The 23,852-nt window shown below is 36.5% G+C and overlaps 1 protein-coding gene across 1 annotated transcript in view; it reads right to left on the bottom strand.

Moving 5' to 3' along the window:
• CSMD2 (CUB and Sushi multiple domains 2) overlaps positions 1–23,852 on the bottom strand; it is a 994,819-nt gene that overhangs the window by 39,394 nt on the left and 931,573 nt on the right. Inside the window, exons 50-59 of the mRNA XM_031962095.1 lie at positions 21,529–21,720; positions 20,700–20,894; positions 19,759–19,932; positions 18,022–18,195; positions 17,129–17,302; positions 8,947–9,135; positions 8,244–8,417; positions 5,974–6,156; positions 1,405–1,581; positions 147–326 (exon numbers count right to left, since the gene is read on the bottom strand). Coding sequence (XP_031817955.1) covers positions 147–326; positions 1,405–1,581; positions 5,974–6,156; positions 8,244–8,417; positions 8,947–9,135; positions 17,129–17,302; positions 18,022–18,195; positions 19,759–19,932; positions 20,700–20,894; positions 21,529–21,720 — 1,812 coding nt within the window. The remainder of the gene's footprint in view (positions 1–146; positions 327–1,404; positions 1,582–5,973; positions 6,157–8,243; positions 8,418–8,946; positions 9,136–17,128; positions 17,303–18,021; positions 18,196–19,758; positions 19,933–20,699; positions 20,895–21,528; positions 21,721–23,852) is intronic.

Consider the following 23,852-nt stretch of genomic DNA (forward strand, 5'->3'; position numbering starts at 1 on the left):
AGGAAGTCTCATATATTTATTCTTCTGTCCCCCTTCCTTTCCTCTCTTCACAGATATATGGGGAACAAGTCTCAAATTTATATCCTGTCCTTCCCTTCATCCTGCTACCTCTCCACCCCACTATACCTGAGGACCTCAGTTCTCACCTTTGCACACTGGCTTGGTACCATTCCATACTCGGTCTTTTGTGCATCTCAACACAGATGCTCTGTCAAATTCCATCATATGTCCTGGAACACACTGGTATGTTACTGTCTTGTTGTATGTGAAATCACTACCTAGTCTGATTCCATTAGCTGGAATTCCAGGATCACCACAGTTAATAACTGGAAGGAAGGGATGAAAAAGTGGTAATTTCCAGCAAAAACTAGACAGTTGATATCGCTTTCTCAGTACTTGATCTGCACATATCCAACAATACACATTTATAGATATCTTACACAGTCCAGATATGTGTGTACACATATGTTCAGAGGCACATGATGTGGTAAAAGTTCATGTGTACAGATGTATGCATAGGAAACTGCCCAAACATATTCATCCATGCACATACACCATATTCTATTGCTCACATCCAACCATATATCCAGACATTTATTACACATATCCAGATTTATATACATACAGTCTAGTAAATGTACACATTCTAGATGTATACATACCTACCTCCAAATACATAGTCCAGATGCACATGAGATGTACATGTACATGTGTGAACAAATATCCATGTACATAGTCCTAGGGCAGACATCTAGACATAAATGCAAATAGCCATGTCCAGATGTACACATATACTAGATATGCACAAAGTTTAGTACAGATTCACATATCTAGATGTATATACATATATATGCACACACACACACATATATATATACACACACAATTGGTATATATATATATATATATATATATATATATATACACACACACACAATACAATCCAGATACTCAGCACATATTGAGATTGCATACACATGTTTGTGCACATATATATTCATGTGTCCAGGTTTATACCTATACTGGTCACAAGTACAGATGTACATCTATAGAGGGACACTTGTAAACAGACATACATTAGTAGACATATAGATGTATAAATATGGTATATACTTTCACTTATGTATAGATATATATCGCATAATACATATGTGAGCTTACACTATATATATGTAGAATATATTAAATGAATATTAAATAATAAATATTAAATAAATTAAAATATATTAATAGATAAAAATTATAGCCTTATACAATATAGTTTACATGTTTATATACACATATAATGAATGTTTGTACTATTATAAATACATGCAGATATAGAGACATACATCTGTACAGATTTCCTTGCTTAGCCAACACCCTCACCCCTCCACAGACACATTGTATTCACATAGAGCTCACCTGTGCACTCTGGGGAGCTCCCAGTCCAGGTGCCATTGACGGAGCAGTGTCTGCTGAGCAGGCCTGTTGCATAATAACCTTCCCGACACTCATAAATGATTGAGCTGGAGAAAACCAAGCCATCATTAAAAACCACCCGGGCATTGCTTGGTGTTCCTGGGTTTCCACAAGATAGCACTAGAAAGACAAAAGAGCAAAAGTAATTTAATGTTTCACTTCCCACAGAGAGATCATAGTATAGCTTGAGAAGCTTAGAACTGCCCAGAGACGGATTAAAATCTGATAGAGATAGACAAATGGTATGAACCTCTCCTTCATCACTGCTTTAGATATCAACATAAACAGATCTAGTTAGGAGTGAGGATGTCTAACAATTCTGAACAACGGTTAATGGAAGGCTGGGAAGGAAAGCCAAATTCCACCATGATCCTTCTAGTCTAAATGCCACTACATAGACCCTGTAGATATATGTTTATATGGAGGTGACCATTTGTGTACATATAGAATAGTTTGTTAAATAGTGCATGTAATATGTGGATACATTCCACAAATTTGTCTAAGGTACCTACTACATACAAAACAACTTGTCCTCGGAAGAACACAAAGATAAATGAAATATATTTCTTGCCCTCAGGATGTTTATATGCTAGAAAGAAAACAGATAAGATTATGTTGCTATATAACTATATATCAACTATTGTCTTGTTTTCTATTTTGTTTGTGCTGTTATCTTTCCAAATGGATTAGAAGCTCTCTCTGGACAATCTATCAAAAGACATTTATTAAGTACTTATTATGTGCTACTGATATATTAAATGTAGTTCTAATATTTAATAAATATATGTTGAATGAATGTTTGCCTAATTGATTAGAAATATCAGACTGGATCAAATTGGTTTTTGTCTCTGAAATTGGTTGTCAATGTATGATACTCTTGCATTTAGATAAGGAAAGGATCTCAAACACCACCTAATCCTACTTCCTCATTTTACATATATAAAAAGAAGACCTAGAAAAGTGAAGGGCTTGCCCAAGTTCACACAGCAAGTAAGAAGCAAAGTCTAGATCCAAACATTAGGTCCTCAATCTGTCAATCCAGAGCTTTATCCATTATACTAAGCCTCAATTTACATCATAGGTTAGAGGGGCTCCAAATTGCCTCTTAAAAGCTTGTCATGATAATATGGAAATATGTTTTTCAATACTACACATGTATAACCTATATAAAATTGTTTGCCATCTTATAGGGAGGGAGAGAAGGAATTTGGAGCGCAAAAATTTAAAAACAAATGGTAAAAATTGTTTTTATATGTAAAAAGGAAAAGTGAAAATATTAAAGATTTTTTTTTTTTAAAAAAAAGGTTGTTTTGGACCTGCAAATTATAAATTTATTTCTTTGAGCCCTTTTTAGTCTATGCCATTTCCTAGAATCCCCAGAATTCCTATTGCTAGTTTAAAATATGATGTGTGTATATATGTGTATGTGTGCATAAATAAATACTTATAATACACACACACCTATACTTACATACTTAGCACACACACACACAGAGTAACCAACAATTATTATTTTTTTTGCTTTGAAACACCAATCTGCCACAGACTTGGTCCTGTCAAAGGAAAAACAAAGTCCTAAAACATTTGGAGTAGTAATATTTGCTAGTTTCAATATCGTCACTTTTTGAATAGTATTTTTTAGTTCAGTGCTTCTATTACCAATGGGTGTTCTTGCATTATAGCTTTTATTTAGATATAAAAAAAAATCAAGAAGCAGCTAGATAGAGAGGATTCTGGGAAGATGCCAGAGTAGATTATAAAATTCCAAACTCTTCAGATTTTCCCCACAAACAAGATAAAATAGCTCTTCAGAGGGAACTAGACCAGTAAAAATAAATAAAAGTTGGTGCAGAACAATGGACCTCCTGGAACAACCAGAATGATACCAGGATAGAATCTGGCCCCCAGGAAGGGTAAACACCTCCAGGCTAGTTCCACTGAAACCATACTGCCTTAGGGCTAGCTGGATTTAGAGGTAGCTTTAGGCACAGGAATTTGTATCTCTCAGTGAGGGAAGTCAGGCATCTGAGTTAGGAAAAATTGAGGGAACCTCTGCTAATAAAGTTTGTTAGGCCCAATTGTGCTGCTGAGAGGCAGCCCTGAGCCAGAAGGAACCAACACATACCTGGTGAGTGCAGAAGCAGTGGGGCAAATGTGCTGGTTGTGAGCTCTAACAGGACAGAGTTCTGGGGTTCAGTTCCAGGTCTGAGGGGGAGAACTGAAGAAAGACCTTGGGACAGAGGCAACATTCCCCACACCCCAGGACTGAAAGTGATTACAATAATAAATTGCTAGAATTTTTTTTAAATGAGTAGGTAAAAGAGAAAGAACCCAACTATAAAAAGTTACTATGAGAATAGAAAAAAACTGAAGTTCATCTTCAGAGGAGGATATTGAAGCAAAACAACAACAAAAAGCTTTGCTACCTTCAAAGAGCATTGTCAAAAGGCCATCTACCCAAAAAGAATTCATAGAACTCAAAAAAAGACTTTAAAATTCAAATGAGAAAGATTGAGGGTAAAAAATTTAAATAAGAACAATCCAAGAAAACCAAAAAGATTATAAAAAGGAACTCAACCAACTGAAAAAGAAATCTAGAATCTTAAGAAAATGACTTCTTAAAAATTAGATTTGGACAAGGAGAAGCCAGCAAAGGTATAAGAGACCAAGAAACAATAAAATAAAATATAAAGAATGAAAAAGTAGAAGAGAATGTGAACCATCTCATAAGAAAAACAAAGTGATCTGGAAAAAAAACAAGAATAATTGGACTATCTAAAAACTGCTATTAAAAAAAAGATTCTTAATATAATAATCAGTAAAATGCAAACATATACACATACATTTGGAAAGCTATAAAAATCTCAATTCAAATAGAAACAAGAAGACAAGGGGAAAGGGTGGAGAAGAGATAAGAGACTTATGCTTGGAGAGGAGGTATAGGTTAACTGGAGGGCAAGGTAGCAGGTAGAAGTAAAATAGAGGAGTCAAGAGGGATAGGAAGTAAGAGATACAGACAACATAAAAAATTATAAATAGTAAAATGTATTAGGTAATATAAGCATAAATAAATTAGGTAATATAAAAATAAAAGGTAATAATCATGATTTTGAACAACATTAAAGCTAGAATAGATTTAATCAAAAGAGAAAAAGAGAAAAGCTACACTATATATGTCCTTCCTCAAACCTGTCTGACTTCTGTGGGCAATTTGATACAAGGGTTGAAGAATAATGGAGGAAGTTGCTTAGCAAGAATACCAGTTCAAGTGTCTTATGTCAGCCATATGAATCAAAATTGTTTTAGATTATTTAAAATAACTAGACAGTTTAAGGCTGGAATATTGTTCTGGTGTAAGAAACAACTAATTGGTAGTTTTAGAAAAATATAAAAAACTTGGACTTATGAAAGAAGATGTTATTCACCTTCAGAGAAATAGAGAACAAACAAGCATAATATGGTCTTACATAGATATACATGCATGCATGTGTATGATTACAGATATCTATGTGTACATAATGTACATGTGTATGATTACAGATATATGTATGATTATGGATATCTATGTATATGGATGTATAGATGTTTGTATGTATGGATGTGTATTAATATGTGTGTCTACATAGCCATGCTTAAATTCAGGGGTGGAGGGAAGGAGGAAGGGGAAAAATAAAATCTGCACAACAGAGAACAAAAGAAAACTTACAAGGAAGCAAAGAAAAGATAGACAGCTCTAAATACAATGTGTGATATTTCTTATATTTAATAATTTTTCTTGAAATGGAAATATTCTGCTGTGTACATGGTAATTTTTTTTCCATTTTTCTATTTTGTATTTTAGTTTAAAATTAATTATCATTTAAAAAAAATAAAGGTAGATCTGGTACATAATTGACATGGAGCAATTTTTTGTCAGGTTAGAAGTACTATTCTAAGGGTACAGTGGCTAGAATGCCTGACCTGGAGTCTAGAGAATCTGAATTCAACTCCAGCCTCAGATTCTTACTAGTTGAGTGAACCTAAATAAGTCACTTAATTGCTGTTTGTCTTAGTTTCTTCATCTGTAAAATGAGGTTAATGATGGCACCTACCTCCCAGTGTTGTTATAAGGATGAGATGAGATAATAATATAGAATATTTGGTACAATTCCTGGCATAGAGTAAACATAATATCAGTGTTAGTGTTTTTATTACAACTTCCAATTCTGTCCAAGTGAAAAAGGTGATGAAGACAATGATAAATAAGGCATATACATTTGATGATCTCAGACCTCTGGGTATGGATTTTGATTCTAGAAAATTTATTTTCCCCAAAAAACTAGAAAAGTTGGTGGAAAGGGAGGGAAAGATAGGAGTACTTTCACTCAAATATTTTGCCAGATATTCATATTCCTTTCTTATTTCTTGATGAAAGTTCTGCACTTGGGTAATAAATTTAATGGGACAATTTTGAGAAAGGGAATGGAGAAGGTGGGACAGAGCAGGCAATGGGAAGAACATTCTATGTGTTACCTTCACATTCGGGCTGGGTACCACTCCATGAGCCATTGACACGGCACGTCCTCTCTGATGACCCTCGGAGCACGTAACCAGGTTCACAGCTGAATCGCATCAGACTTCCAATGACAAACTCATCTCCCAAACGAATGCCATGAGGTGGGATGCCTGGATCCCCACAAATTCCCACATTGCTACCTGTTGGTCAGAATTAAACAAATCCACCATATTAATATGGTGTAAGAAATATGGAATAGTGGAGATACGAAGTAGGGAAGTTAATTTCTGGGATTATGGCTAACAATAACAAGGCATGTGAACTGGGAAAATTTGGGACATTCACAGGACCAATTTCAAGGTAAGGATATTAATTTCCTTTACAATATGACTGTTAAATCATCTCATGTTATTCCAAAAGAATTACTTCATTGCTGCATAGTTAATATTGGTGTATATCTACCACAGAGGCTAGGTAGAAATCAGAAAGAAATGCTCATGGCCCTTGGGGACAACCCAGCTATTTGTAATACTAAAGAAAAGGGTTATAAAAAAGGAAAGTAAGCATGAGAACTTCATGATCAAAACTGCACTAAAATTTCAAATGCAAAATGTAGCTTCAGGGGCTTCAAAATATATTTTTAGTTCATCTAGGTAAAATTCTAAGATTTTAATGTCTTCCTCTAAAATTCACTACAACAACAAAAAAAAATAAATAAAAGAACCCCAAATCTAGCCAAAAGAATATTTCTCTTTAGAATCTTTCACTAATGATTAGTCCATGGTAGGTATCATCCCTTCTTCCTTTTTCACTTCTACTGTTCAGGTATATTTAGCAGCATTCATTCAATCAACAGGATATTTACTGAATACTTAGTACACTATCAAAAATTAAATTCATGACTAATGGACAGAAGATGAGAAAAAGACATCATAGAATTTTGAGTTGGAAAATACCTCTGAGGACATAGATAACTGATATTTATAATGTTTTAAAGTTTGCAAAGTACCTTAAATCCCTGCTCTTCTTTAAACATCTCAACAACCTTGTGAGTAATAGGGATGTTATAGGTTTTCCTATATGTATTCCTATATGTATTTTGCAGATAAGGTAATTGAAACTTTAAAAATCTGAGTGACTTACTCATGCTCATATTGTTGCTACTCAGTGTTACAGGGATATTTTCCTAACTTTAAATCCAGCATTCGAATTATTATGCTACCCTACCTTTCTCTGAGTCAAAGCAATTGGTAATGAAGACCTGGCCTCCGGGGAGTAGGAGCAGAAACAGAAAGGGATAGTCATGAATGTGTTGAGATGGAATGAATAGAACTTGGTGACTCACTTACATGTATGTTGAGAAAGCAATGAGTTTCTTTGAGGGTGTTATCCCTGTCAGTAGAAGGAGCCTATGAGAATTGTTGTAGCCAAAGAATTTATCATCTTTTAAGATGATGGGGTTGAACCAGATGACTTCTAAGTTACCTTCCAGTTCTACATCTATAATCTTACAAGTGTCTGAAGTCATGAAGAAAAGTTATGTTTGTATTATGTTTTTATCCAGAGAACAAAAAGGGTTTGAAGGAGCTTAATGGACTGGTGTAGGTAAATCTGTAGAGACAAGATTCTTGCCCCAGGATAAATTTCCTTGGGTAAGATAACATTTTAAGCCACTTAGACTTGAGTGTGAATGAATTGATCAGATTTTTTCCTGGAAGTGGAGCTTGATAAGGAGATGGGATAAGTGAAATGTGATCAAAGTCCTTGATGGGGGCTTCATTTCCCACTTCAGGTATTGTGGAATGGCCTTAGTCTCTGAATGACCTGTAAAGCATGCTGTGTGTGTTCCTTCCACTCAGTTCTCCAAAATTTCCATTCCATAAAATAAATACTAGATCTTATATTCTTGCTAAGCAGCTATCTCCTCTATTATTCTCTAATCCTTGTATCAAATAGCCCACAGAAGTCAAACTGGTTTGAGGAAGGAGAGAAAGGAAACCAGAGAGAATGAAAGATATAAAAATGATAAGTGGGTGGGTAACAGAAACCCTATCTATAGCTGGATTGTTTAGAGACGTCTAAGGGAATGAAGTACAATCCTGAATTTCTAAGTCCTATAAAAGACAATTACTATAATTGACAGCACAATGTGATTGAATTAGGTTTTCTAATTAGTTTTAATGAACTTTGGGCGTCTTCTTTCCTTTTGCTTCACTCAAGCTTTGCATAGGCCAATAAAACACAAACAATTTTTCACTCTTCCCAGGCTCTTTTCCTATGCTCATACCTGAGCAATGTGGTAAAGAGCCACTCCAGTGTCCATCCAGCTGGCACATGCGGGTAGCATTGCCAATCAAAGTTCTCTTGCCCAAGCAACTATAATGCACAACTGATCCCACGGTGTAGCTGTCCCCTGAGATCTGGGAATGGGGTGGAGAGCCAGGATGACCACAGGAGACCACTGGAAAAGGATAAAAAAAAGAATCTAGTAACCCTCAATAATCACAGCATTTGTAATAATTGTAGAGACAAAATCTAAGTTTCCCAGAGAAAGAAATAATACAATTCTTGGAAATATTGGGGATAAATGTTATTTAATATATACAACATGTATCAATATACTTTTCTTTTTTCTTTGCTTGAATGGTTTGAAGTTTTCCATATATTGACTATGTAACTTTCTCCTAGATAATTTACAACTTTCCTATGGAAATGTCATTTATATTTAACAAGGACAGCTCTTAATTTTACTGAACAAGGAAAATTATGTTCTTCAAATAGGGAAGAAAATCATCACAGAAATCTCAAAGTTAAAAGGGATCTCATAAACCACTGAATCTAATTCAGATTTAATCAGGAATCTATTTTAGAACATCTCTAATGTCTAGACTCTTCAGACAGAGTTCATCCAATAAAGATGAGCCCATACAAAGGCAGCTCATTCTATTTTAGTTTATTAAGCCTAAAATTGGGCTACTTTGTCAACTTACAGAGACACTGGGGGAGGGATCGGTCCCAAGTACCATCCCCTTGGCAAGTCAGCACATGTGTCCCAAGTAAGTAGTAACCATGATTGCACTGATAAGACACAGTGGTTCCAAAGCTGAAACGGTGGGAGCCACTTGACTGGATATGCCGGATGCTATTTTCTTGATGTCCAGGATCTGTACAGTTGATGACTACAAACAAACAATAGGGAAATCAAGGCATTACAATGGAAATGAGAATTTCCTCCCAAAATAACAAAAAGGTAGAATAGCAAGAGGCCCTAAGCTGAAAATGAGTAAGGGTAGTGGTGTTAAATTCATATGGCATAGGGGCTATTAATCCATACACAAGGATCCTTGCAGCTAAATATTTGATTTAGAAAATCATATATTAACATTATCTTTGTATTACCATATTTTTATTTATTATTTTGTGAAATATTTCCCAATTAAATTTTAATCTTGTTTGAATAACACTTGGGAATGTTGGGGTCTTTGACCTTCCTCTCACCACTCCATCAAAGTAATACCTCTGAGCAGGGAGGTGCTTTCTATGTAGAGTGGTCCAGTGATAAGAAAAGCAGTTTCTGAGCAGTGACAGAAGACTCGAGGTCAGAAGTGACAAGAGTCTTGGGTGAGTGACAAAGAACCAAAATTAAGAAAGTGTGACAAATGAGAGAACTGTTTCAATGATTTTATCAGGACTCTTTTACATTGTGTTTCTTCCAGAGGCAATCTTTGAAAAGATCAATTTACAAGTAGATGTTTAAGGGTGCTAGAGAAGACCTAGGCAACCAGCAAGTCACATTTAGAGCAAGTAACAAGATGCTACTCCCTGACAAGAATGGGGGAAAAACTTCCAAAGGCAGTAACAATAACACGAGTTTACAGCGAAATAAGTTTGTACTTGGGAAAGGTGACAGAAGAGAAGAGGCAAAAAGTGACAAGGGACTTGGTGAGTAACAAACAACCAAAAATTAAGAAAGTATGACAAATGAAAGGACTGTTTCAGTCATTTATCAGGACTATTTTACATTTGTGTTTCTTCTAGAGGCAATAGATCTCTCTTCATTTGAAAAATGTTTTAAGTTCTAGGAAGGTATTCTTGCATTGTAGTCCTTTTGGTAATTTAGTAAAATTTATGGCTCCTTTCTCACAATACTTTTAAATAATAAAATAAAATTTTATTGCTTTGGGATTACAAAAGAAAAAATATATACTGAAACACAATACTCAAACTATTAAGAGGTGAGAAAGGGGGAAAAACCTAAGTTTATGAAATCTAGGTTAGGAATCCCTGATCTAGCAAAATAATTTCCTCTCTAATCTTCAGTTTACCAAGAAAGTAAAGCATTACTCATGAGGCTTAAAGAAATGATCAAGAATAAAAACAAAAAAAAAATTAATGAGGCAGAGGAGAATCCAAAATAGTGTTAAAAGACTGGAAAGTAAGAGAATGTGACAAAGAGAAAGAACTTATAAGTAACTCATTTATTGGTGCTCAGATTGGAGGTCACATGGTTTATTAGTTGTACAATTCACATTAGAACTTAGGTCTTCTGACTTCCAAGAAAATGGTCTTCCCACTAGGCCATGAGATTCTTAAAGAATTCATTGAGATAAGAATAGGGTTTGAGTGGTCACAATTTAGAAGACTTTGGAGAAAGAGGGAAGCTAGATATTAAGAAGCACAACATGCCCTGTCTTCTTACTGCTGATAGAGCTGGAGTAGATGAAGTGACCAGGGAAGTACTTCAAGCTTATGCCTTTAAATTTTAAACATTAAAGAACAATTGGTAGGATGAAACATAACTCATAGCACCCAAATTACATTTTTATTTGACTGAAACGGTTACTGAATAAGTTGTTAAGTGTAGATGCTGGTTTCTAAGAAGCATTAAGCCACTGGGGTAGAAATAACTTTCCAGAAGAGATACATTTCCACTTATCTCCTATTGTGTCCCTTTAAGTGACAAATCCTATATAATGATAACAACACATTCCTAGAGTACTTTAAAGTTTCCTAAGTTCTCTCCTCTTGGAGGAAGCTAGTTTCCTTGGTGGATAAAGCCCTGGGCCTGGGATCTGGAAGGTTCAAGTTCAAACCACTTCAGACATTTATTAGCTATGGCATTCTAGGCTAGTCATTCAATCTTTTTGCCTTAATCCACTGGCGAAAGAAATGGCAAATCACTCCTTGCCAAGAAAGTTACTACAAAACAAAGTGCTTTCCTCATAATTGCCATAGGAAATAGTTAATGAAGATATTATCCTTAGCTGCTGGAAGGCAGTTGTTGGCCCAGTGGAGAGAGTACTAGACGATGAGTTTAAATTTGTCCTTAGATACAAATTAGTTATATGATCCTGAGCAAGTAACTTAACTCTTCCTCAGGTACTTCATCTATAAAATAAGGACAATGATAAAACCTGTCTTCCAGTTGTTTAGAGGACCAAATGAAATAATATTTATAAGGTGCTTAGCATAGGCATATAGTAGGCACTAGATAAATGCTAGGCATTATTATTGTTGTTTTTTATTCTTATATTTTATAAACTGAAGGTCTGAAAAGTTAAGTGATTTGTTTAAGATGACACAACCATATAGGATTTAAAACTAGTTCCCTTAACCTCAAGTTCAACATTCTAGCCACCATATACTATTTTCTCTTCTATTGAAGGAGCTGAAGGAAATGGCAAATAGTAAATTTCTAAAAGGCCACAAGATGGGGATACTTCTCCATAGAAATTCTCAATTCTCCCTCCTCCTTTCTCTCTTCCCCCCATCTTTTTGTCTGTCTATCTCTGTCTCTGTTTCTCTATTTCTCAGTCTGTCTCTCTTTGTCTCATTCCTCTGCTCTCCTCTCCCCTGCTTCCCCTCCTGTCTCTTCTCTCCTAGCATCCCCTCTCCTCTCTTCTACTCTCTTCTCTCCTTCAGCCTCTCCTGTTTCCTCTTCCATCCCCTCTCCTTCTGTCTCCTTCCCTCTTCTCATTACCTCTCCTTTCCTCCCCTCCGATTCTCTCTCCTTTCCCCTCTTCTCCTTTCTTCTCTTCTCTTCTCTTTTTTTGTCTCTATCTCTGTGTCTGTCTCTCTATATATTTATCCCTTCCTTTCTCTCTGTCTTTCTGGTCTCTCTTTCTTCCTCTCAATCCTTCCTTCCTCTCTATTCTTTAGGTGAGTGTCTTTTTGTTGTTACCTTAGCCTTCATCTCTCTGGCACTCCCCCCCCCCTTTTTTTTCTTACTCTTTCCAGCATGCATTTTTCTTCCTTAATTGATCATAATCACAAAACTCCTGCAAATATTTTAAATCCCTTTCTTAAAGTAAATCCAAGTGAACAGGACCATCATACTTTGTTGTTTTCCTATTTTAAAAAGACAAAAGCTAATTTTCTTTCTGTTGTGGATCCGTGGGCCTCAGTGTAAAACAAGCAACACTTTGCTATCTCTGGTCCTCTTCATTCAGTCAAACATTAATTAGGGAATTATTATAAACAGTGTTCTAAGCTAGGCACTGCATATGTGGAAGGGCTTTCAGAGTTCATCTACAACAATGCTGACAAAAGCCTATTCAACATGAGCAATGAAAACCTCCACTGAAGGGAACTTACTACTCCAAGGGACAATCATAATTCTATTTTAGGACATTTGGAAATGTTAGGAAATTTTTCTCTACATTGAGCCACAATCCTCCTCCATTCCCTGACTTTCCCACCATTGCACTTAAGTTTCATGCTTAACCTTCATGGTCAAGCATGGCCAAGCAGAACAAGTTTAATTCCTTTCCCATATGACAAAAATTTGGATACCAGAAGATATACTATATATCAAATATATGTTTTTATTAAGCACATATGGGGGTGAAGGGCTGCCCAGACAATTATTATCTCCCACTTTAAAAAGGTAACAGGATGCTACTCTGCTAGGGTGAGAACACATTTCAACTGTTCAATCAATCATAAACTTCCAAGTAAGTGTGAAAAGCCATCAATCAACTGAAATATCTCAGAAAGCCACTGGATAAAGCAGGCTCTGTAGAAGTCTGTAGGAAGCAGATCATTAATAAAAGTTTGTTGAATGACCATCTGAATGAATGAATGATGAAAATTAAAGAAACAGAGAGTTGTCTGTCTTGTATTGAGGGCCTGGAATCCACATCAGAAGGAAAACTAGCTTTTGTCTTTTTAAAATATAAAAGTGCTCCTGTATAAAGGTTCAATTAACCTGGATTCAATAAAAGAAAGCAGATGTTGTCTAGGTTTTTTTGGCTTGGTTGGACTTGGTCACATCTCATGGGATATGTATAAACCAAGAGAGTGTGCCTAACAAAAGCTTCCAGCCATGTCTTGACAAGACTTTAGTTTCCTTGCCTCCTCTTTATCCAGAGAAAATATTGTGAACTGCACAGGATCAGAGGAGTTGGGAGGATTTGTGTTTTTCATTAATACCCTAAAGTATCCCAAATAACTGGCTGGCTGCAGTATCTGAACTGAGAGCCAAGGATAGACTGAGCAGAATAAAAGCACATTCAAGGATCTACAGGAAGCCCAGAGAAAAAGCTATATTATTACTAGGAGAACCATCTTGGGGACAGCTCAGGAAAAAGTCTTCAAGAATTCTGCCACCTGTACTTTAAGATCACTTTCTCCTGGCCTCTGTATATAATGTTGGCAGAGTGTGACTTTGGAATGTATTATTATATATGAAGTACATTGCCGCAGTAATTAATTGTTTATAGAAAGTAATTAACTCTCCCAAAGAGATATCAACAATTAATTAGATTGGGCAGGAGAGGAAGAAATGAGTATGCCAGAAAGACTGATGCACTTCAGAAAGACTTCTCTCAACCTCTTCAGGGTTACCCTTAGACTCTTGGGGCTAAAACAAAAAAGAAAAAGAAACAGAACTCTGGCGTAACAATATTTTTAGTCATATGGGGCTGGGAGAGTAGCTCCAAAGACGGTGTATTACAAGTCCCCCTTCTTTCCCAAATCTTTTCACTGATTCCTCAACTGATCTTTGTATGACAGGTCTTGATTTCCTCCCCATCCTAGTCATTTTTCTTGACTTATCAAAGACTTTTGCCAAAACTTGATGTGGAGTTAATTTAAAATACCCCCAAAGGATCTGTGACCTCACAATAATGAGTATTCCTTATAAGCATGTCAATAGCCATCTACTGGTCATCCTGCCATCTAGGGGAGGGGGTGGGGGAGTAAGAGGTGAAAAATTGGAACAAGAGGTTTGGCAATTGTTAATGCTGTAAAGTTACCCATGTATATATCCTGTAAATAAAAGGCTATTAAATAAAAAAAAATAAAAATAAAAAAAAGCATGTCAATAGCAGCACATTCATGACTTCTCATCCTATCCAACTTTGATCCAAGTTCTTCTGTATAGCCTCTATAAAGAGGGTCCACCAAATATTTCATATTTTTGAGGTTACCAGTGCAGTCTGAGTTATCATCTGTTATTCATTGTGCCTGATACCTATCTATCCCATCTACTTTTCCAGTCAAATAACTGTAGCATGAATGTCATATGCTAAACCCTAATTACATTCACTGCTGTCCCTTCATTGCCATTTGGGTAGTTTGTAATTTGGTTTCTTTGGTGCTTTGGTATTGAATGATTAATATCACTGTAGTATCACCAGAAGAATGAGGTTATTAAATAGATGGGATTTTGTTCTAGGGAGAAGTTTGGGTTCACTGAAAATGATGTGCAATTTTCTAAATGAAATCCCTCCTCCACTATCCTTCTCTTTCCTCCTCCAGATCCAGTTCACTATTCTGCACAGTCTGTCCAAGATAAATATGTTGAGTGATTTGCTCCATGGGCTGTATATCTGTATCAGGATCTGCACAATAGGCATTCTGCATCCACTTTTTTTTCCTAAGTGGATTATTAGTCCAAACTCTACTGAATAAATATGTCTCTTTTTGAATATTCTACAGCATTCTAGGGCTTGAATGTAATCACACAATGTCAACTGAAATGATTATTCAATAATCATCTGATGAATATCAAAGAAAATATAAAACAGGAAAATATATGCTTGAAAAAGGGATTTACTTGGTCATGGATGCTATCTAGAACACTATTCAGAGGAAAGATCGATTTCCTATAAACAGTGTGATGCCTGAGATCCTCCTATTTATGGTGACAAAGAGAATTGAACATGATTAAAATAACCTTGATATCAGTTCTCAGGGAATTTACAATCCAGTGGGAAAATAAGATAAACAGAAATAATTGTCACATACATTAGAATAAGATAAACTAGAAGATCACTCTGGAAATGTCAATTCTAATAAGTTGATGAGAAGAATCTTATAGAAATGATGTTTAAAAAATGAATAAGAAGTCAATTTGGGTTTAGCAAACAGGTATAGGAAAGAGATAAAGAAAAATGTAGGGCCAAGAAAAGAGGGAATATATTTGATGAACAGAAAGTTCATCTACATATATACTACACAAACTAGTGCATTTCATTTCAGCCCTTGTAGCCAGTAAGGGCTACAAATGCACTTACCCACAGTAAGGGGGAGAAGTCATTGAGAAATCAGTACTTATCACCATCAGAAGCAACTGCTGCTCAGTTGCCACCAACAGGCATATAGGTGGAAGGACATTTGGAGTAGCATCACTCCCTAGAATATCAGTCCTGCTTCCAGCCAAGCCCTGACAGCCATCATCCAAGGAAGCAATACCTATAAAGAAGGAACCAGTCATTCCTACCAACCGCAGCTAATGGTCACCTGCAGGGCAGAAAAGACAGCCTGGGTGAAACATTAAGGCACCCTGAAGGCAAGACAGGAGGTAGCATGTGCCAGGCAAGTCAAATCATCAGCACCACCTTAATCACTGAGATCTCCCCTCAGACTCGAATGGAGGCAGAATACCACTCTGAGCCCAGGAACCTTGGGAATAGCAATGCTGACAGCATAGTGTGCTCAGCCATTATCCTGGGAAGTAACCCCTGTGGAGATGCAAGCCTGCAACTTCCAGTATAGTTGCTACAGTCATGTCTCCTGAAAACCCAGAAAAGAAAGTTTTTGTCACCAAAGTCCTTGGCCCTTTCTAATGGTTCAGCATTAGAAAATCAAATCATTTTATCAGTGTAATTGACATTAAGGAAGAGGCAATTACTATCACCTTTGATGCTATACTTTGAGACCTGGAAGACTTTTCCATCTGATTTGTAGCTGCAATCTTCCATATGTGTTGTCTTTCCTACCAGAATGTGAAATCCTTGAGGGTGGGGGTTTGTTTTACTTTTCTATTTGCAGCCTCAGTGCAAAACAGAGTGCTTTGCACACAATAAATGCTTAATAAATGCTTTAGTCACTCATTCATTCATTTATTTTGACTGTGATATGGAACAAATGAAAAAGGGTTGTGTGAATTATGTCTCAAAAAAGCTAAATTTTGCACTATCTTTAATAATATCCCACTATATAATCTGGTCTTTATTTGAGCAAGGAAGTGATACATTAGAACAGTGCATTAGGAAAATCAATTTAGCAGCAAGAGTGTGAAGGAGACAGGTCAAGAGGTTAATAACAACAGAAAGAGTTTGAACTAAGGTGTTATCAGTGGGAATTGTGAGAGAATGGTTGAGAAATATATACTGAAGAGACTGTACCAGCCAAACAAAGAAATGTCCCTCAATCTTTCCAAAAGATATTAGTAGCAATTCAGTCTGAGATCAAAACTGCCTGGGAATTAAGAAAGATTTTGACCTCATCCACAGAAGTACCCAAGACTCTTCACAATCAGAGGACGTGGTCAAGTGGTAGAGAGCTGGCCCTGGTATCCATCAGAGCTGGATTAAGATCATATCATTGACAGATACATTACCACTAGATAAGTTATCCAGCCTCTACTAGCCTGCAGCAACACTTGAAGGTTTCAGAGAAAATACTTACTTCATTGGCAGAGGATGTTCCTCATTGGTACATCCTTATACTAAGAAAATCATACACACACACACACACACACACACACAGACACCCCAAGATTCTAGGATTGGCAAAGATATGATAAATGGCTTGGAGAGGACAGAACTGAAGATGTGAAGACTTTTTAGGAGGCTAAGACTGTGCCTTCATGGAAGACCTTTTTTGTCCTTGTGCCCCAGCAATCTAAGAGGAGTCAGGTTGTATATATCAGGCAGGAAGACTTACTTCTGCAAACAGGCAGTGCGTTGCTCCATTGACCGTTGGCCAGGCATTGGGCTCCTGAAGGTCCCTCTGCTACATACCCCTCATTGCAGACAAACTTCACCATGTCATTGAGATTAAATTGACTACCCTGTGTGTTGCCATTGGCTGGATTGCCTGGGTGTCCACAGGTAATAGCTGCAACCAAAATAGGAGAAGAATGCCCATGATAGCTCTAATTCTGAAAACCTGAGTTCGCTGGGATAGAGTAGAATAGGATGTTAAAAATGGGTCTTCTGGATATGTATGTGTGAGGTAGGTTACAATATAGAACATGGCCATCTTACTCTTCTTATTTACTTATGTCTACTCATCTTACTCTATACCTAAAAGATAATCAAGAATGAGGGTCTATATTCCAGGAGATGGGTAAAATCAATGATATGCTATATTCCATAGTCTTAAGTTGGAAAGGATCTGTAATGGAAAATAAAATTGGTAATTGGACAAAACTTGCCTTTGAGTGCTCCCATCTTTGTTTTCAGGGTGTGTTCCATCTTGGCTAACATATAATATTGTATTATTGATAACTAAATGTTAATCAATTACTCAAGGCATGACTGTGTAGGCAGATTTGTACTTTGAAAGTAGATTCTTGATATTATAGAACCTTTAAAAGCCACAAGAATGAAGTTATAATGGTGGAATAACAGGTAATTAAAGGAAAGGTATTAAAACTGCAAAGGTATTAAAACTGTATTAAAACCAGAGATTCTCTTCTTCAATGTTTCTAAAAGAAAGACACGTGAGATTACATGTCTTATTCCCCTCCATACTACAAACCACTTTGCCTTGAATGGAAATACTTTCTGTCCTTATCTTTCATGATTACAAAGGAAAACTATTATCATACTTACGCACACAGAAAGGGGTCTTCCCTGACCAGCGATGGTCCTGTTGACAGATACGCACTGACATTCCAATTAGGCGAAAACCAGGGTTGCATTGGTATACTACACTGCCCCGATAGCTATAGTTTTCACCATTAATTTGTCCATTGACAATTAGCTCAGGGGTTCCACAGTGTCCAGCTTTGGTAGGCGGGGTTAGGAAGAAGGAAATAACAAAGAACAATTAATCCATAGGGAATGAGAATGCCTAGCAATTCTTAGGAAAAGGATATTCTCTTCCTTTCTTTGTATATTGGGAATAGGAAGGGAGAGAGGCTAGAATGTCCTAGGGAAGAATTCCAATAAACAATAACCACGTGGTTATCACTAAGAGATTAGCCAGCTAGAGGTTACCCCATGCTGTCCAATTAATTCCAGTCAATAGCTACCTCAGGAGACAACATTGAAAAAACCATTAGATTCCCAGAAATAGGGAATTCCAAGGTGTTTCAATTTGCTAGATGATTCTGAGCAAAAAAATTGCCCTTTCTTGGCACAAGGTGGGAAATAATCACTTTTCCCTTTCTGTCTCATAGAGATCCTTTTCCTTAGCACAACCGTATCTATTGAATATCTACGATTTTCAGAGCTGATAATTGTGAGAAAAGGTTGTGTTAAATTTAGCAAATATTAAATTCAAAGCAAGCAGTTACCTTGTAAATCATTGCTTAATAAGAAATGATAAGACTGAATTCAATCACCAACTAGTTATGTGTGTTTCAACATGGCCTAAAGATATATATACATATATATATATATACACATAGATGGATAGATATAGATATAGATATAGACAGATCTATACACACACACATTATAGTGCTTCAAGCTCTTTAAGAGACACAATTCTCTTAGGACATGTGGTTATTGGTGCTCTTTAAATTAAATAGAACTAATCTCAAATGAGATGTCCTGTCTATCTAAACAAAATCACCATTCCATGTATATCATACTCCCTTCTGTACCACTTGGCTTATGTCATCACATACATAGTTTTTAGCAACTTCTATTCTCTCAGCTGATAACTATAAGTTATCACAAGTTTTTCAAAACATTGCTCTAAAACACACCTTATTCAAGAAATCTTATGCTATAAGGATCCCTCCTTTACCAGGATGTATATGTTTTGCTTAACTTCACCAACACAGATTGTAACCCTTTTGTAATTTAATAGATGGTCTTCAAGAATTACAGCCAAATTCCAATAGACTTGTGATGGAGAGAGCCATCTGCATACAGAAAGTGAACTGAAGAGACTGAATGTGGACCACAACATAGTATTTTCACCATTTTTGTTTTTGTTTTCTTTTTCATTTTTTTTCCTTTTTGATCTGATTTTTCTTGTGCAGCATGATGAATATGGAAATATATATAGAAATATACTTGCAGTCTAGGAGAAGAGATGGGGGGAAGAGAGGGAGAAAAATTTGGAGCATAAGTTTTTGAATGTTGAAAACTATCTTTGCATATATTTTTAAAATAGAAAGCTATTATTACAAAAAAGAATTATGGCCAAAATAATCTTCACCCCATGGATGCCACGATGATGAACTCCCCTGTCTCTTTGTAGCTGTCTGAATAACTAGAAGAATTTGGACTTGAACCCAACTGTAGCACTCAATCAATTCTGCTTTATGGTCCTCAGAAAGAAAATGAAGGGAAAAGGACAGTCTCTTTTGCCTTCAGACCGGGAAGATTACTCACCAAGACAACGGACTTCAGAGCTACTCCAGAGGCCATTGGCCATACACTCTCGTACCCGTGAGCCCACCAATGTGTAGCCTGAATTGCAGGAGAAAATAGCTGTTGCACCATAGACAGACAGTGTTCCAATACGATGCCCATTTGGGGGTGTTGGGAGGTCTCCACAAGAGATGACTTAAAAAAAAACAAGCCAAAAAATGTAAAAATTTTGGATGACAGAAAATTGAATAATTTGAATTCTGTGAGAAATCTTGTTAGCTGCTGTAGGCCCAATATAAGTTTGTTTGTTTCTGTTTTGTTTTGTTTTTACCCCAATGGTCATCACTTTGAAGTTTACTGATAACTTGAAAGTTTTTTTTTTAAAGGAAGGAGATTATACCATGGGATTTCATATTGCACATCTTAAAGTTATTTCTTGTGCTTTTCTGTCTACAATAATACAACTGAGGCAGCTGTGTACTCACCTACTACTCTCCTCCAGGGTTCATATTAACCTCCTCTCCTTATTCTAATGAGTTATAAAGTAGATGACAAAATATACTAAAAATAACATTAACTAAAACTAGGAGAGATATTATTTAATAAAAAGAGATTTCATTAGGAGCCAGGAGTCTCTTTCACAATCCTGAGGTCAAGAAACATAGCAGCCATGATCAAAGTGACCTCTCTAATCTCCACCAATGCAGATTCTTAGTTTTCAGGGAGAACTGTGTATATTTCCTATTTATCTTGTATATAATTTGCCTGTCCTTATTTGTTTACTTGTTGTCTCCACCAAATAGATTTTGAGCTACTTAAGGACAGGGACTATTTTTTGACCCTTTTTGTATTCCTAGTGCTTAGCACAGTATCTAGTCCATAATAGATGCTCAATAAATGTTAATTGACCAACATCTTTTCCCCTTACTTTTCTTTCTTCTCAACCCCCACCTCAGGCTTACTCTGGCATGTGGGCAGGGAATCGCCAAGGCTCCACTTGCCATCAGCCTGACAACGGATGACTCTCTGACCAGTGTAGTAGTAGCCAGGGTCACAGATCAACATCAACTCTGCATTGAACTGGTACTGGGTCTCATAGGTCAGTCGCCATCGTCCATGTTCCACGCTGATGCTGCTGACGTCTGGGCAGCTCACAGCTGTATAATCCCAAGTAAGAGAAAAAAAATGCATATTTGTATCCTGAGAGATTCTGATTTGGAGACTAGATTCCCTTTCCCTTTCTGCCATGAACTCACTGTACAAATCTGGAGAAGTGACTTCTTGTTTTAGACAGCTTTGGGATCACTCTAAAGCAAGAGTCCTCAAACTTCGGCCCACAGGCCAGATGGAGCAGCTGAGGACGTTTATCTCTCTCACTCAGGGCTATGAAGTTTCTTTATTTAAAGGTCCACAAAACAAAGTTTTGTTTTTAGTATTGTCTGGCCCTTCAACAGTCTGAGGGACAATGAACTGGATCCCTATTTAAAAAGTTTGAGGACCCCTCCTAAAGAATCATTCTTTCTTAGTTCCCACATATTTTTATTAAGAATTAAAGGTTGATAACCTTCCTATACATATATTCATGCTAGCCCCGTGTTTAAGTTGTTATTTCACCTGGAAGTTTCATTCTATTTCTCTTTACCATCCTATCTATGTTATTTCCATCATTAACTCATTGCCTCCATGAAGACTGTCCCACATTACCTCTATGTGCTTCCCCCCTACCCCCATCACTTTCTTACTGTATATCTCCCTTGAGTTCTTAGACATTTAAGAGACTTACTCACTCACCCACACACTGCGGGGGGATGTTGTCATTGCTCCACATTCCAGTCTCCAAGCACTCAGCGGTTGCCTCTGTGTTAAGCGGCAGGTGCAGACGAAAACCTTCATTGCAGCTGTACACAGCCTTGGTCCCTACTGTATATTCCTTGCCAAACACAATTCCATTCTTGGGGGACTTAGGAATTCCACAGGAGAGGGCTGGACAGAAGAGGAAAATAGAAGCTGCTGGGTTCTGCCAGGTTTAGTTCCCAAGTGTGTCTCTGCTTTCACCTCCCAGTTCATACAGATAAATCAGGTATGTATCCTATAAACAAGAGGTGTCAAACATGCAACCTAGAGGTCATCTGTGACCCACAACTCTTCTCATTGTGACCAGATCCATATCTGGTCTTGGAAAATCAACAAAATAAAAACAAATATAATAGCGCTCAGATGTTAACTTGTAGTTTTCTAAGTCAATATGCTGACTGCAGGAATCCTTATTTATAAGTGAGTGGCCCCTATTTCTATTTGAATTTGAGATCACTGCTCTAGACTGATGGGAAGGCAGGGTTGTCCTGCTGCCATTGGATAGAAAAATAGATAGCCTTAACTGAAGCTCTCCTGGAATTAAGAGCTTTTGGAATTCAAAAAATAATATTAGGACAAATACGGCAAAGACCTGCTCAAAAAGAATCCATTCATACAGGCAAAGAATGCTGTAAATCTTAAATGCTTTAGAAATGTAATCTATTTTCAACATTATTATTGTTGTTGTTCATAAGAAATAGAAATCTCAAGGTCCTTGATATTTCACTTTAAAACCACCTTAAAAGCATCGGCTTCCAAGGAACTAGGGGGAGGTTGGTCGTTTCCATTGGTAATATATTACGCTAAAATTGACAATTAACTATGATTTACTGACCAATTTTTAGCTTACCAGATGATTCCTTTGCTTTTTCTCCATATATCCAATACTTTTTTACATTTATTAAGTGAGTACTATGTATCAGCCATTGTACCTTATGAATCATCATGTTCATCAACATAATGCTTTTAATTGTTATTATTTGTCCTTTTTTGTCAAAGGAAAATATCTGAAACAATCTTAAGAAGGATTTTTAGAGTGACTAATGATTTGGGAGAACGAATGTGGGAAACAACATTGGCATTATATATCAGTTTTATCATTTATCACACCAATTTAGAACTTTTGCAATGATGCCTCACTTCTCCATCTGTAGCTTGAGATAATAGCTGTAAGACAATTGATGTAAAATATTGCCTAGTATTCAAATAATAAGGATCTTGATTCCATGGCTAGCCTATAACTAGTAGTTTATTGTACTGGTTCAGAACACAAAAACAACCAACAAAAACAACAATGTCGTTTTGATATGTGATTCAAAATGTTCATTCCCATTGCTATTTAAATCTGTGCATTAAATAAATATTTTTTAAAATTAAAAAAAAAATCCATTCATTCACTTCAGCATTCAACACACATCAAGTGCCTATGTTAGGCAGAAGAGGCATTGTACTAAATACTTGGAAAATTAAAATTAAATATAACCAAATAAAATGAATAAAATTAAGTCTAATAAAATCACTGTCCTTAAACAACTAGTACAGGGGAAAACACACACACACACACACACACAGAGAGAAAGCAAGATATAACAAGTACATAAAATAGCACAATGTATTATGCCATATCAGAAAAAGAAAAGATCTTGTCTAACTAAAAAGTGGAGGAGATTAGGTTGCATAGAAAGAAGCAGTATTAAAGCTGATCTTGATATAGAGGCAAAATTTCAATAGAAAGCAATGAAGAAAATAGTCTAGACACAAAGAACAATGTAAGCAAGATATGGAGGTGGAACAAAGGCTCTAGCTTTTTCCTTAGTCCTTCCTAATGCCAATCTCTTCCTTCTCTGAAACCCTGCATTTTCTGTATCAAACATATGATGCTTATCCGTTAATAGCCTTGTTCTTCAAAAAGTTGCCACTTATTGCTACTTTATATTTCCTTCTCTACTCATCATTATGTGCTAATGTCAAAATATTTTGTTTCCCAGAGCTAAGGCCCAGCAAGCAGATTGTGCCCTAAGTTTGGTATAACAACAATCCTTTGTACTCCACATGATCTCACCCTCTGGCAAAGTGTATTTCTTTGACCAGCATTCAGTGTTCACTGAAGGAGGTCCCTCTACTTCCCTGGCATTTGAAAGCCAGAAGCAGGTGATCCATTACATGTTTTGACATGCTCATAACCCCTGTTTCTTGTGACTTTTCTTGTAAACCAAATCAGATATTGCCACACCAGCTCTAGTTCTATACTCCACAAGGCT

Source organism: Sarcophilus harrisii, chromosome 3 (genome assembly GCF_902635505.1).
Source record: "Sarcophilus harrisii chromosome 3, mSarHar1.11, whole genome shotgun sequence".
In the NCBI taxonomy this organism is placed as follows: Eukaryota; Metazoa; Chordata; class Mammalia; order Dasyuromorphia; family Dasyuridae; genus Sarcophilus; species Sarcophilus harrisii.